This window comes from Heptranchias perlo, unplaced genomic scaffold (genome assembly GCF_035084215.1).
Source record: "Heptranchias perlo isolate sHepPer1 unplaced genomic scaffold, sHepPer1.hap1 HAP1_SCAFFOLD_609, whole genome shotgun sequence".
Classification (NCBI taxonomy): Eukaryota; Metazoa; Chordata; class Chondrichthyes; order Hexanchiformes; family Hexanchidae; genus Heptranchias; species Heptranchias perlo.
Genome location: NW_027139633.1, coordinates 1 through 16,959, shown reverse-complemented (window position 1 = coordinate 16,959; position 16,959 = coordinate 1). Strand labels below are relative to the sequence as shown.

Here is a 16,959-nt window from a genome sequence, read left to right as displayed (position 1 = left end):
CCCGTCACACACACTCTCCCCGTCACACACACTCTCCCCGTCACACTCACACTCCCCGTCACACTCACACTCCCCGTCACACTCACACTCCCCGTCACACTCACACTCCCCGTCACACTCACACTCCCCGTCACACACACACTCCCCGTCACACTCACACTCCCCGTCACACTCACACTCCCCGTCACACTCACACTCCCGCTCCCCGTCACGCACACACTCCCCGTCGCACACACTCCCGCTCCCCGTCACACTCACACTCCCCGTCACACACACACTCACACTCCCCGTCACACTCACACTCCCCGTCACACACACACTCCCCGTCACACTCACACTCCCGCTCCCCGTCACACTCACACTCCCGCTCCCCGTCACACTCACACTCCCGCTCCCCGTCACACACACACTCCCCGTCACACTCACACTCCCGCTCCCCGTCACACACACACTCCCTGTCAAACCCACACACCCCGTCACACTCACACTCCCCGTCACACTCACACTCCCCGTAACACTCACACTCCCCGTCACACTCACACTCCCGCTCCCCGTCACACTCACACTCCCGCTCCCCGTCACACACACACTCCCCGTCACACACACACTCCCGCTCCCCGTCACACTCACACTCCCCGTCACACTCACACTCCCGCTCCCCGTCACACACACACTCCCCGTCACACACACACTCCCCGTCACACACACACTCCCCGTCACACTCACACTCCCGCTCCCCGTCACACTCACACTCCCGCTCCCCGTCACACTCACACTCCCCGTCACACTCACACTCCCCGTCACACTCACACTCACGCTCCCCGTCACACTCACGCTCCCCGTCACACTCACGCTCCCCGTCACACACACTCTCCCCGTCACACACACTCTCCCCGTCACACACACTCTCCCCGTCACACACACACTCCCCGTCACACTCACGCTCCCCGTCACACTCACGCTCACACTCCCCGTCACCCACACACTCCCCGTCACACTCACACTCCCGCTCCCCGTCACACTCACACTCCCCGTCACACTCACACTCCCCGTCACACTCACACTCCCGCTCCCCGTCACACTCATACTCCCCGTCACACACACTCCCGCTCCCCGTCACACTCCCGCTCCCCGTCACACACACACTCCCCGTCACACTCACACTCCCCGTCACACTCACACTCCCCGTCACACTCACACTCCCCGTCACACACACACTCCCGCTCCCCGTCACACACACACTCCCCGTCACACACACACTCCCGCTCCCCGTCACACTCCCGCTCCCCGTCACACTCACACTCCCCGTCACACTCACACTCCCCGTCACACTCACACTCCCCGTCACACTCACACTCCCGCTCCCCGTCACACACACACTCCCCGTCACACACACACTCCCGCTCCCCGTCACACTCACACTCCCGCTCCCCGTCACACACACACTCCCCGTCACACACACACTCCCCGTCACACTCACACTCCCCGTCACACACACACTCCCGCTCCCCGTCACACTCCCGCTCCCCGTCACACACACACTCCCGCTCCCCGTCACACACACACTCCCCGTCACACTCACACTCCCCGTCACACACACACTCCCCGTCACACACACACTCCCCGTCACACTCACACTCCCCGTCACACACACACTCCCCGTCACACACACGCTCCCCGTCACACTCACACTCCCGCTCCCCGTCACACTCACACTCCCCGTCACACACACACTCCCCGTCACACTCACACTCCCCGTCACACTCACACTCCCCGTCACACTCACACTCCCGCTCCCCGTCAGACTCCCGCTCCCCATCACACACACACTCCCCGTCACACACACACTCCCCGTCACACACACACTCCCCGTCACACTCACACTCCCCGTCACACACACACTCCCGCTCCCCGTCACACTCACACTCCCCGTCACACTCACACTCCCCGTCACACACACACTCCCACTCCCCGTCACACACACACTCCCCGTTACACACACGCTCCCCGTCACACTCACGCTCCCCGTCACACTCACGCTCCCCGTCACACTCACGCTCCCCGTCACACACACACTCCCGCTCCCCGTCACACTCACACTCCCCGTCACACACACACTCCCGCTCCCCGTCACACTCACACTCCCCGTCACACTCACACTCCCCGTCACACTCACACTCCCGCTCCCCGTCACACTCACACTCCCCGTCACACACACACTCCCGCTCCCCGTCACACTCACACTCCCCGTCACACACACACTCCCCGTCACACTCACACTCCCCGTCACACTCACTCCCCGTCACACACACACTCCCGCTCCCCGTCACACTCCCGCTCCCCGTCACACACACACTCCCCGTCACACACACACTCCCCGTCACACTCACACTCCCCGTCACACACACACTCCCGCTCCCCGTCACACTCACACTCCCCGTCACACTCACACTCCCCGTCACACACACACTCCCACTCCCCGTCACACACACGCTCCCCGTCACACTCACGCTCCCCGTCACACTCACGCTCCCCGTCACACTCACGCTCCCCGTCACACTCACGCTCCCGCTCCCCGTCACACTCACACTCCCCGTCACACACACACTCCCGCTCCCCGTCACACTCACACTCCCCGTCACACTCACACTCCCCGTCACACTCACACTCCCGCTCCCCGTCACACTCACACTCCCCGTCACACACACACTCCCGCTCCCCGTCACACTCACACTCCCCGTCCAACACACACTCCCCGTCACACTCACACTCCAGCTCCCCGTCACACTCACACTCCCCGTCACACACACACACACTCCCCGTCACACTCACACTCCCGCTCCCCGTCACACTCACACTCCCGCTCCCCGTCACACACACTCCCCGTCACACTCACACTCCCGCTCCCCGTCACACACACACTCCCTGTCACACTCACACACCCCGTCACACTCACACTCCCCGTCACACTCACACTCCCCGTCACACTCACACTCCCCGTCACACTCACACTCCCGCTCCCCGTCACACACACACTCCCCGTCACACACACACTCCCCGTCACACTCACACTCCCCGTCACACTCAAACTCCCCGTCACACTCAAACTCCCCGTCACACTCACGCTCCCCGTCACACTCACGCTCCCCGTCACACACACACTCCCCGTCACACTCACACTCCCGCTCCCCGTCACACTCACACTCCCCGTCACACTCAAACTCCCCGTCACACTCACGCTCCCCGTCACACTCACGCTCCCCGTCACACACACTCTCCCCGTCACACACATTCTCCCCGTCACACACACTCTCCCCGTCACACACACACTCCCCGTCACACACACACTCCCCGTCACACTCACACTCCCGCTCCCCGTCACACTCACACTCCCCGTCACACTCACACTCCCCGTCACACTCACACTCCCGCTCCCCGTCACACTCACGCTCCCCGTCACACTCACGCTCCCCGTCACACACACTCTCCCCGTCACACACACACTCCCCGTCACACACACACTCCCCGTCACACTCACCGTCACACACACACTCCCCGTCACACTCACACTCCCCGTCACACTCACACTCCCCGTCACACTCACACTCACACTCCCCGTCACACTCACACTCCCCGTCACCCACACACTCCCCGTCACACTCACACTCCCGCTCCCCGTCACACACACACTCCCCGTCACACTCACACTCCCCGTCACACTCACACTCCCCGTCACACTCACACTCCCGCTCCCCGTCACACTCATACTCCCCGTCACACACACTCCCGCTCCCCGTCACACTCCCGCTCACCGTCACACACACACTCCCCGTCACACTCACACTCCCCGTCACACTCATACTCCCCGTCACACTCACACTCCCCGTCACACTCACACTCACACTCCCCGTCACACTCACACTCTCCGTCACCCACACACTCCCCGTCACACTCACACTCCCGCTCCCCGTCACACACACACTCCCCGTCACACTCACACTCCCCGTCACACTCACACTCCCCGTCACACTCACACTCCCGCTCCCCGTCACACTCATACTCCCCGTCACACACACTCCCGCTCCCCGTCACACTCCCGCTCACCGTCACACACACACTCCCCGTCACACTCACACTCCCCGTCACACTCACACTCCCCGTCACACACACACTCCCCGTCACACACACACTCCCGCTCCCCGTCACACTCACACTCCCCGTCACACACACACTCCCGCTCCCCGTCACACACACACTCCCCGTCACACACACACTCCCGCTCCCCGTCACACTCCCACTCCCCGTCACACTCACACTCCCCGTCACACTCACACTCCCCGTCACACTCACACTCCCCGTCACACACACACTCCCGCTCCCCGTCACACACACACTCCCCGTCACACACACACTCCCGCTCCCCGTCACACTCACACTCCCGCTCCCCGTCACACACACACTCCCCATCACACACACACTCCACGTCACACTCACACTCCCCGTCACAAACACACTCCCCGTCACACACACACTCCCGCTCCCCGTCACACTCCCGCTCCCCGTCACACTCCCGCTCCCCGTCACACTCCCGCTCCCCGTCACACACACACTCCCCGTCACACACACACTCCCCGTCACACACACACTCCCCGTCACACACACACTCCCACTCCCCGTCACACTCACACTCCCCGTCACACACACACTCCCCGTCACACACACACTCCCCGTCACACACACACTCCCGCTCCCCGTCACACTCACACTCCCCGTCACACACACACTCCCCGTCACACTCACACTCCCCGTCACACACACAGTCCCGCTCCCCGTCACACTCCCGCTCCCCATCACACACACACTCCCCGTCACACTCACACTCCCCGTCACACTCACACTCCCGCTCCCCGTCACACTCACACTCCCCGTCACACACACACTCCCCGTCACACACACACTCCCCGTCACACTCACGCTCCCCGTCACACACACACTCCCGCTCCCCGTCACACTCACACTCCCTGTCACACTCACACTCCCCGTCACACTCACACTCCCCGTCACACTCACACTCCCGCTCCCCGTCACACTCACACTCCCCGTCACACACACACTCCCGCTCCCCGTCACACTCACACTCCCCGTCCAACACACACTCCCCGTCACACTCACACTCCAGCTCCCCGTCACACTCACACTCCCCGTCACACACACACACACACTCCCCGTCACACTCACACTCCCGCTCCCCGTCACACTCACACTCCCGCTCCCCGTCACACACACACTCCCCGTCACACTCACACTCACATACCCCGTCACACTCACACTCCCGCTCCCCGTCACGCACACACTCCCCGTCGCACACACTCCCGCTCCCCGTCACACTCACACTCCCCGTCACACTCACGCTCCCCGTCACACTCACACTCCCCGTCACACTCACACTCCCCGTCACACACACACTCCCCGTCACACACACACTCCCGCTCCCCGTCACACTCACACTCCCTGTCACACTCACACTCCCCGTCACACTCACACTCCCCGTCACACTCACACTCCCCGTCACACTCACACTCCCGCTCCCCGTCACACTCACACTCCCGCTCCCCGTCACACACACACTCCCCGTCACACTCACACTCACATACCCCGTCACACTCACACTCCCGCTCCCCGTCACGCACACACTCCCCGTCGCTCACACTCACACTCCCCGTCACACACACACTCCCCGTCACACACACACTCCCCGTCACACACACACTCCCCGTCACACACACACTCCCGCTACCCGTCACACTCACACTCCCCGTCACACACACACTCCCCGTCACACTCACACTCCCCGTCACACTCACACTCCCGCTCCCCGTCACACTCACACTCCCGCTCCCCGTCACACTCACACTCCCGCTCCCCGTCACACACACACTCCCCGTCACACTCACACTCCCGCTCCCCGTCACACACACACTCCCTGTCACACCCACACACCCCGTCACACCCACACACCCCGTCACACCCACACACCCCGTCACACTCACACTCCCCGTAACACTCACACTCCCCGTCACACTCACACTCCCGCTCCCCGTCACACTCACACTCCCGCTCCCCGTCACACACACACTCCCCGTCACACACACACTCCCCGTCACACACACACTCCCCGTCACACTCACACTCCCCGTCACACTCACACTCCCGCTCCCCGTCACACTCACACTCCCGCTCCCCGTTACTCACACTCCCCGTCACACTCAAACTCCCCGTCACACTCACACTCCCCGTCACACTCACACTCACGCTCCCCGTCACACTCACGCTCCCCGTCACACACACTCTCCCCGTCACACACACTCTCCCCGTCACACACACACTCCCCGTCACACACACACTCCCCGTCACACACACACTCCCCGTCACACACACACTCACACTCCCCGTCACACTCACACTCACACTCCCCGTCACACTCACGCTCCCAGTCACACTCACGCTCCCCGTCACACTCACGCTCCCCGTCACACACACACTCCCCGTCACACTCACACTCCCGCTCCCCGTCACACTCACACTCCCCGTCACACTCACACTCCCGCTCCCCGTCACACTCATACTCCCCGTCACACACACTCCCGCTCCCCGTCACACTCCCGCTCCCCGTCACACACACACTCCCCGTCACACTCACACTCCCCGTCACACTCACACTCCCCGTCACACTCACACTCCCGCTCCCCGTCACACTCACACTCCCCGTCACACACACACTCCCGCTCCCCGTCACACACACACTCCCCGTCACACACACACTCCCGCTCCCCGTCACACTCCCGCTCCCCGTCACACTCACACTCCCGCTCCCCGTCACACTCACACTCCCCGTCACACTCACACTCCCCGTCACACACACACTCCCCGTCACACACACACTCCCGCTCCCCGTCACACTCACACTCCCGCTCCCCGTCACACACACACTCCCCGTCACACACACACTCCCCGTCACACTCACACTCCCGCTCCCCGTCACACACACACTCCCCGTCACACACACACTCCCCGTCACACTCACACTCCCGCTCCCCGTCACACACACACTCCCCGTCACACACACACTCCCCGTCACACTCACACTCCCGCTCCCCGTCACACACACACTCCCCGTCACACACACACTCCCGCTCCCCGTCACACTCCCGCTCCCCGTCACACACACACTCCCGCTCCCCGTCACACACACACTCCCCGTCACACTCACACTCCCCGTCACACACACACTCCCCGTCACACACACACTCCCGCTCCCCGTCACACTCACACTCCCCGTCACACACACACTCCCCGTCACACACACACTCCCCGTCACACTCACACTCCCCGTCACACTCACACTCCCCGTCACACTCACACTCCCCGTCACACTCACACTCCCCGTCACACTCACACTCCCGCTCCCCGTCACACTCCCGCTCCCCGTCACACACACACTCCCCGTCACACACACACTCCCCGTCACACACACACTCCCGCTCCCCGTCACACTCACACTCCCCGTCACACTCACACTCCCCGTCACACACACACTCCCACTCCCCGTCACACACACGCTCCCCGTCACACACACGCTCCCCGTCACACTCACGCTCCCCGTCACACTCACGCTCCCCGTCACACACACACTCCCGCTCCCCGTCACACACACACTCCCGCTCCCCGTCACACTCACACTCCCGGTCACACTCACACTCCCCGTCACACTCACACTCCCCGTCACACTCACACTCCCCGTCACACTCACACTCCCGCTCCCCGTCACACTCACACTCCCCGTCACACACACACTCCCGCTCCCCGTCACACTCACACTCCCCGTCCAACACACACTCCCCGTCCAACACACACTCCCGCTCCCCGTCACACACACACTCCCCGTCACACTCACACTCACACACCCCGTCACACTCACACTCCCGCTCCCCGTCACGCACACACTCCCCGTCGCACACACTCCCGCTCCCCGTCACACTCACACTCCCCGTCACACTCACACTCCCCGTCACACTCACACTCCCGCTCCCCGTCACACTCACGCTCCCCGTCACACTCACGCTCCCCGTCACACTCACGCTCCCCGTCACACTCACGCTCCCCGTCACACTCACGCTCCCCGTCACACACACACTCCCCGTCACACATGTCTACTACCCGTCACACACACTCCCCCTCTCCAGCACACACACTCCCCGTTACACACGTCCACTTCCCGTATCACACGTGCCCTGTTACAGACACGCCCACTCTGCATTAATAACTCCCTGTACCTGGTCAGTGTCGGACTGTAAGCCACTAGCTGGTGCTGGTGCTGGGACGTCAGACTGCACCGTAGCGACGGTGCCCCCTGGCATCAGGATGAGCTGAGGCGCAAGGGGGACATTGCGGGTTAGAGACCGGGCTACCTGCAGGAGACTCCCAGGCTGAGGCTGCACAAAAAGAAAAGGTCTTTATGCAAATGTATTGGAATAGAGTGAGAGAAAGAGGGACTGAGAGAATGGGGGCTAGAGAGAGAGACACAGAGAGAGAGAAAGACAGAGAGAGAGCGAGCGAGAAAGAGAGAGAGAGAAAGGGAGAAAGAGAGAGAGAGAGAGAGAAAGAGACACAGAGAGAGACAGTGAGAGAGAGAGGTGGAGAGAGAGAGAGAGAGAGACTGAGAAAGAGATAGAGAGAGATTTTCAGAGACAGAGAGAAAGAGAGAGAGAGCAGGAGGGAGGTGGAGGGAGGTAGAGAGAGAAAGACAGAGAGAGAGAGAGACAGCGAGAGAGAGAGAGTGAGGGGGAGAGAGAGATACAAAGAGAGAGAACGAGAAAAAGAGATGGAGAGACAGAGAGGGAGAGAGCGCGTTCAGATGAGGGTGCGGGGACGGGAGACAAGGGGTCAAGGAGGACAGAGGGGCAGGAGGATACGGGGGCGACAGTGGACAGTGCAGAGACGGGGAATCAGACGGGACGGCTCCTCGGTCGGTGCAGAGACGTGGAATCAGACGGGACGGCTCCTCGGTCGGAGCAGAGACGGGGAATCAGACGGGACGGCTCCTCACTCGGAGCAGAGACGGGGAATCAGACGGGACGGCTCCTCAGTCGGAGCAGAGACGGGGAATCAGACGGGACCGCTCCTCGGTCTGTGCAGAGACGGGGAATCAGACGGGACGGCTCCTCAGTCGGTGCAGAGACGGGGAATCAGACGGGACGGCTCCTCAGTCGGAGCAGAGACGGGGAATCAGACGGGACGGCTCCTCGGTCGGAGCAGAGACGGGGAATCAGACGGGACGGCTCCTCACTCGGAGCAGAGACGGGGAATCAGACGGGACGGCTCCTCAGTCGGAGCAGAGACGGGGAATCAGACGGGACGGCTCCTCAGTCAGAGCAGAGACGGGGAATCAGACGGGACGGCTCCTCGGTCGGAGCAGAGACGGGGAATCAGACGGGACGGCTCCTCACTCGGAGCAGAGACGGGGAATCAGACGGGACGGCTCCTCAGTCGGAGCAGAGACGGGGAATCGGACGGGACGGCTCCTCAGTCGGAGCAGAGACGGGGAATCAGACGGGACGGCTCCTCAGTCGGAGCAGAGACGGGGAATCAGACGGGACGGCTCCTCAGTCAGAGCAGAGACGGGGAATCAGACGGGACGGCTCCTCAGTCAGAGCAGAGACGGGGAATCAGACGGGACGGCTCCTCAGTCGGTGCAGAGACGGGGAATCAGACGGGACGGCTCCTCAGTCGGAGCAGAGACGGGGAATCAGACGGGACGGCTCCTCGGTCGGAGCAGAGACGGGGAATCAGACGGGACGGCTCCTCACTCGGAGCAGAGACGGGGAATCAGACGGGACGGCTCCTCAGTCGGAGCAGAGACGGGGAATCAGACGGGACGGCTCCTCAGTCAGAGCAGAGACGGGGAATCAGACGGGACGGCTCCTCGGTCGGAGCAGAGACGGGGAATCAGACGGGACGGCTCCTCACTCGGAGCAGAGACGGGGAATCAGACGGGACGGCTCCTCAGTCGGAGCAGAGACGGGGAATCGGACGGGACGGCTCCTCAGTCGGAGCAGAGACGGGGAATCAGACGGGACGGCTCCTCAGTCGGAGCAGAGACGGGGAATCAGACGGGACGGCTCCTCAGTCGGAGCAGAGACGGGGAATCAGACGGGACGGCTCCTCAGTCGGAGCAGAGACGGGGAATCAGACGGGACGGCTCCTCAGTCGGTGCAGAGACGGGGAATCAGACGGGACGGCTCCTCAGTCGGTGCAGAGACGGGGAATCAGACGGGACGGCTCCTCAGTCGGAGCAGAGACGGGGAATCAGACGGGACGGCTCCTCAGTCGGAGCAGAGACGGGGAATCAGACGGGACGGCTCCTCGGTCGGAGCAGAGACTGGGAATCAGACGGGACGGCTCCTCGGTCGGAGCAGAGACGGGGAATCAGACGGGACGGCTCCTCAGTCGGAGCAGAGACGGGGAATCAGACGGGACGGCTCCTTGGTCGGTGCAGAGACGGGGAATCAGACGGGACGGCTCCTCGGTCGGAGCAGAGACGGGGAATCAGACGGGACGGCTCCTCAGTCGGTGCAGAGACGGGGAATCAGACGGGACGGCTCCTCAGTCGGAGCAGAGACGGGGAATCAGACGGGACGGCTCCTCGGTCGGAGCAGAGACGGGGAATCAGACAGACACCTGTTGTATTGGGAGGAGAATGACTTACCATCTGGGTCTGGAGGTACATCTTGGCCTGTGTGGGTGTGAGAGTGGGTGTACTGGTGGTACCGAGGAGGACACTGGTCACCGGGACACTCGCAGTCTGAGTCCGGCTGGTCGGCGCCCGAGCCAGTGCTGGTGGCCAGATTAATCTGGAACACAGGAAGGACACAGAGGTCAGGTCAGAGAGCACAGGGTCAGAGGTCCAACTCAACTCAATTCAATCAACAGAGGACACGCCATCCACTGGAGACTGATCCCACCGCCCCCCGCTGTCTCCATCAATCCCCCTCCCCCCGGACCCTCTCTCCATCTCCCCCCGACCCTCTCTCCATCCCCCTCCCCCGGACCCTCTCTCCATCTCCCCCCGACCCTCTCTCCATCCCCCTCCCCCCGGACCCTCTCTCCATCTCCCCCCGACCCTCTCTCCATCCCCCTCCCCCCGGACCCTCTCTCCATCTCCCCCCGACCCTCTCTCCGTCTCCTCCCCCCTTCCCTCTCTCCGTCTCCTCCCCCCCGTCCCTCTCTCCGTCCCCTCCCCCAGTCCCTCTCTCCGTCTCCTCCCCCCGTCCCTCTCTCCATCCCCCTCCCCCCGGACCCTCTCTCCATCTCCCCCCGACCCTCTCTCCGTCTCCTCCCCCCTTCCCTCTCTCCGTCTCCTCCCCCCGTCCCTCTCTCCGTCCCCTCCCCCAGTCCCTCTCTCCGTCTCCTCCCCCCGTCCCTCTCTCCGTCCCCTCCCCAGTCCCTCTCTCCGTCCCCTCCCCCGGTCCCTCTCTCCGTCCCCTCCCCCGGTCCCTCTCTCCGTCCCCTCCCCCCGTCCCTCTCTCCGTCTCCTCCCCCCGACACTCTCTCCATCCCCCTCCCCGTACCTCTCTCCGTCCCCTCCCCCCGTCCCTCTCTCCGTCCCCTCCCCACGTCCCTCTCTCCGTCCCCTCCCCACGTCCCTCTCTCCGTCTCCTCCCCCCGACACTCTCTCCATCCCCCTCCCCCCGTCCCTCTCTCCGTCCCCTCCCCCAGTCCCTCTCCTCCCCCGACACTCTCTCCGTCCCCTCCCCCAGTCCCTCTCTCCGTCTCCTCCCCCAGTCCCTCTCTCCGTCTCCTCCCCCGACACTCTCTCCGTCCCCTCCCCCAGTCCCTCTCTCCGTCCTCTCCCCCAGTCCCTCTCTCCGTCTCCTCCCCCAGTCCCTCTCTCCGTCTCCTCCCCCCGTCCCTCTCTCCGTCCCCTCCCCCAGTCCCTCTCTCCATCCTCTCCTCTCTCCGTCCCCTCCCCCCATCCCTCTGTCCATCCCCCTCCCCCGTCCCTCTCTCCGTCTCCTCCCCCCGTCCCTCTCTCCGTCTCCTCCCCCCGTCCCTCTCTCCATCCCCCTCCCCCGTCCCTCTCTCCGTCCCCTCCCCCAGTCCCTCTCTCCGTCCCTCCCCCCGTCCCTCTCTCCGTCCCCTCCCCCGTCCCTCTCTCCGTCCCATCCCACGTCCCTCTCTCCGTCTCCTCCCCCCGACACTCTCTCCATCCCCCTCCCCCGTCCCTCTCTCCGTCCCCTCCCCCCGACACTCTCTCCATCCCCCTCCCCCGTCCCTCTCTCCGTCCCCTCCCCCCGTCCCTCTCTCCGTCCCCTCCCCCAGTCCCTCTCTCCGTCCCCTCCCCCAGTCCCTCTCTCCGTCCCCTCCCCACGTCCCTCTCTCCGTCTCCTCCCCCCGACACTCTCTCCATCCCCTCCCCCAGTCCCTCTCTCCGTCCCCTCCCCACGTCCCTCTCTCCGTCTCCTCCCCCGACACTCTCTCCATCCCCCTCCCCCAGTCCCTCTCTCCGTCCCCTCCCCCCGTCCCTCTCTCCGTCCCCTCCCCCCGTCCCTCTCTCCGTCTCCTCCCCCGACACTCTCTCCATCCCCCTCCCCCAGTCCCTCTCTCCGTCCCCTCCCCACGTCCCTCTCTCCGTCTCCTCCCCCGACACTCTCTCCATCCCCTCCCCCCGTCCCTCTCTCCGTCCCCTCCCCCGACACTCTCTCCATCCCCTCCCCCCGTCCCTCTCTCCGTCCCCTCCCCCCGTCCCTCTCTCCATCCCCTCCCCCCGTCCCTCTCTCCGTCCCCTCCCCCCGTCCCTCTCTCCGTCTCCTCCCCCCGTCCCTCTCTCCATCCCCCTCCCCCAGTCCCTCTCTCCGTCCCCTCCCCACGTCCCTCTCTCCGTCTCCTCCCCCGACACTCTCTCCATCCCCTCCCCCCGTCCCTCTCTCCGTCTCCTCCCCCGACACTCTCTCCATCCCCCTCCCCCGTCCCTCTCTCCGTCCCCTCCCCCCGTCCCTCTCTCCGTCTCCTCCCCCGACACTCTCTCCATCCCCCTCCCCCAGTCCCTCTCTCCGTCCCCTCCCCAGTCCCTCTCTCCGTCTCCTCCCCCGACACTCTCTCCATCCCCCTCCCCCGTCCCTCTCTCCGTCCCCTCCCCCGTCCCTCTCTCCGTCCCCTCCCCCCATCTCCTCCCCCTCACTGTCTCCGTCTCCCCCTTGTCTCAATCTCTTCCCTCCTGTCTCCTCCTTCCCCCACCTCCCCCTCCCAGTCTCCTCCCCCCTCCATCTCCTCATCCCCCATCTCCCCCACTCCTCCTCTCCCGAGGGGCGCGGGAAGAGGGTGGTGGGTTTTGGATGGTGTATCCGAAGGCGGGGGAATGGGGGTGGACACCCGGGGGGGTTTAGGGGCACATGAAATGGTGTGGGGGTACACGGGGATGTGGGGGGTGGGTTGGGGGTTGTGGGTGTACCCGAGGGGCTTTGGGGGTGGTTGGGGTACCTGGGGGAGTTTGGGGGTGGTGGGGGTAGAGGATGTGGAGATGCCGGGGTTGGGGGGGGTTGGGGGATGTGGGGAGGGGTAGGGGGATGTGGGGGTACCTCGGGGGGAGTTTGGGGGATGTTATGGATATCTGAGGGGGGGCATTGGGTAATGTGGGGGTACCCGGGGGGATTGGGGGTTCCTGGCCGGGGGGGGGGAATGTGGGGGTACCCTGGGGGATTGGGGGTGCCTGGCGGGGGGAATGTGGGGGTACCCTGGGGGAGTGGGGGTTCCTGGCGGGAGGGAATGTGGGGGTACCCTGGGGGATTGGGGGTTCCTGGCGGGGGGATGTGGGGGTACCCTGGGGGATTGGGGGGTACCCTGGGGGATTGGGGGTTCCTGGCGGGGGGGAATGTGGGGGTACCCTGGGAGATTGGGGGTTCAGGGGGGAATGTGGGGTACCCTGGGGGATTGGGGTTTCCTGGCGGAGGGGGGGGAATGAGGGGGGGGGGGGGAATGTGGGGGTACCCTGGGGGATTGGGGGTTCAGGGGGGAAATTGGGGGTTCAGGGGGGAATGTGGGGGTACCCTGGGGGATTGGGGGTTCAGGGGGGAATGTGGGGGTACCCTGGGGGATTGGGGGTTCAGGGGGGAATGTGGGGGTACCCTGGGGGACTGGGGTTTCCTGGCGGTGGGGGGAATGTGGGGGTACCCTGGGGCATTGGGGGTTCAGGGGGGAATGTGGGGGTACCCTGGGGGATTGGGGTTTCCTGGCGGTGGGGGGAATGTGGGGGTAGCCTGGGGGATTGGGGGTCCTGGTGGGGGGGAATGTGGGGGTACCCTGGGGGATTGGGGTTTCCTGGCGGTGGGGGGAATGTGGGGGTACCCTGGGGCATTGGGGTTCAGGGGGGAATGTGGGGGTACCCTGGGGGATTGGGGTTTCCTGGCGGTGGGGGGAATGTGGGGGTAGCCTGGGGGATTGGGGGTTCCTGGCGGAGGGGGGGAATGAGGGGGGGGGGAATGTGGGGGTACCCTGGGGGATTGGGGGTTCAGGGGGGAATGTGGGGGTACCCTGGGGGACTGGGGTTTCCTGGCGGTGGGGGGAATGTGGGGGTACCCTGGGGGATTGGGGGTTCAGGGGGGAATGTGGGGGTACCCTGGGGGATTGGGGGTTCAGGGGGGAATGTGGGGGTACCCTGGGGGACTGGGGTTTCCTGGCGGTGGGGGGAATGTGGGGTACCCTGGGGGATTGGGGGTTCAGGGGGGAATGTGGGGGTACCCTGGGGGATTGGGGTTTTCCTGACGGTGGGGGGAATGTGGGGGTACCCTGGGGGATTGGGGGTTCCTGGCGGGGGGGGGTAATGTGGGGGTACCCGGGAGAGGGCCGACCTCGTGATACTCACAGTGGTCTGGGAGGCCGCCGTGGACTGACTTTCACTTGTACTCGGAGAGTTCACCTGTCTGTTGGCGGCCAGGGTCACCTGTAACAGAAACACCGTCAGACCTGTGACCTCCAGACTGGCCCCAGACACCCAGACTCAGACCTCCTTCCCTCCAGACTGGCACCAGACATCCAGACTCAGACCTCCTTCCCTCCAGACTGGCACCAGACCTCCTTCCCTCCAGACTGGCCCCAGACACCCAGACCTCTCTCCTTCCAGATTGGCCCCAGACACCCAGACCTGCCCCATCCAGACTGGCCCCAGACACCCAGACTAAGACCTCCTTCCTGCCATGACTGGCCCCAGACACCCAGACCCCTCTCCCTCCAGACAGGCCCCAGACACCCAGACTCAGACCTCCCTCCCTCCAGACTGGCCCCAGACACCCAGACTCAGACCTCCCTCCCTCCAGACAGGCCCAGACACCCAGACTCAGACCTCCCTACCTCCAGACTGGCCCCAGACTCAGACCTCCCTCCCTCCTGACTGGCCCCAGACACCCAGACTCAGAGCTCCCTCCCTCCAGACTGGCCCCAGACACGCAGACTCAGACCTCCCTCTCCAGACTGGCTCCAGACACCCAGACTCAGACCTCCCTACCTCCAGACTGGCCCCAGACACCCAGACTCAGACTTCCCTACCTCCAGACTGGCTCCAGACACCCAGACTCAGACCTCCCTCCAGACTGGCCCCAGACACCCAGACCTCTCTCCTTCCAGACTGGCCCCAGACACCCAGAACTGCCCCATCCAGACTGGCCCCAGACACCCAGACTAAGACTTCCCTCCCTCCAGACTGGCCCCAGACACCCAGACTCAGACCTCCCTCCCTCCAGACTGGCTCCAGACACCCAGACCTCCCTCCCTCCAGACTGGCCCCAGACACCCAGACTCAGACCTCCCTCCCTCCAGACTGGCTCCAGACACCCAGACTCAGAGCTACCTCCCTCCCTCCTGACTGGCTCCATCCAGACTGGCCCCAAACACCCAGACTCAGACCTCCCTACCTCCAGACTGGCTCCAGACACCCAGACTCAGACCTCCCTCCAGACTGGCCCCAGACACCCAGACCTCTCTCCTTCCAGACTGGCCCCAGACACCCAGAACTGCCCCATCCAGACTGGCCCCAGACACCCAGACTAAGATCTCCCTCCCTCCAGACTGGCTCCAGACATCCAGACTCAGAGCTCCCTCCCTCCCTCCTGACTGGCCCCAGACCTCCCTCCCTCCAGACTGGCCCCAGACACCCAGACTCAGACCTCCCTACCTCCAGACTGGCACCAGACCCCCAGACTCAGACCTCCTTCCCTCCAGACTGGCTCCAGACACCCAGACTCAGACCTCCCTCCAGACTGGCCCCAGACACCCAGACCTCTCTCCTTCCAGACTGGCCCCAGACACCCAGACCTGCCCCATCCAGACTGGCCCCAGACACCCAGACTAAGACCTCCCTCCCGCCAGACTGGCCCCAGATACAGAGAATCAGACCTCCCTCCCTCCAGACTGGCCCCAGACACCCAGACTCAGACCTCCCTCCCTCCAGACTGGCCCCAGACACCCAGACTCAGACCTCCCTACCTCCAGACTGGCCCCAGACACCCAGACTCAGACTTCCCTACCTCCAGACTGGCTCCAGACACCCAGACTCAGACCTCCCTCCAGACTGGCCCCAGACACCCAGACCTCTCTCCTTCCAGACTGGCCCCAGACACCCAGAACTGCCCCATCCAGACTGGCCCCAGACACCCAGACTAAGACTTCCCTCCCTCCAGACTGGCCCCAGACACCCAGACTCAGACCTCCCTCCCTCCAGACTGGCTCCAGACACCCAGACCTCCCTCCCTCCAGACTGGCCCCAGACACCCAGACTCAGACCTCCCTCCCTCCAGACTGGCTCCAGACACCCAGACTCAGAGCTCCCTCCCTCCCTCCTGACTGGCTCCATCCAGACTGGCCCCAAACACCCAGACTCAGACCTCCCTACCTCCAGACTGGCTCCAGACA

The 16,959-nt window shown here is 64.4% G+C and overlaps 1 protein-coding gene across 1 annotated transcript in view; it reads right to left on the bottom strand.

The window, feature by feature from the left end:
* The window catches only part of LOC137317331 (polyhomeotic-like protein 1), a 128,259-nt gene extending 113,260 nt beyond the window's left edge, over positions 1 to 14,999 (bottom strand). The window contains exons 1-3 of the mRNA XM_067980743.1: positions 14,918 to 14,999; positions 10,766 to 10,910; positions 8,334 to 8,492 (exon numbers count right to left, since the gene is read on the bottom strand). Of these exons, the coding sequence (XP_067836844.1) occupies positions 8,334 to 8,492; positions 10,766 to 10,786 (180 nt within the window). The 5' untranslated portion in view covers positions 10,787 to 10,910; positions 14,918 to 14,999. The remainder of the gene's footprint in view (positions 1 to 8,333; positions 8,493 to 10,765; positions 10,911 to 14,917) is intronic.
* Positions 15,000 to 16,959: the final 1,960 nt, after the last annotated feature.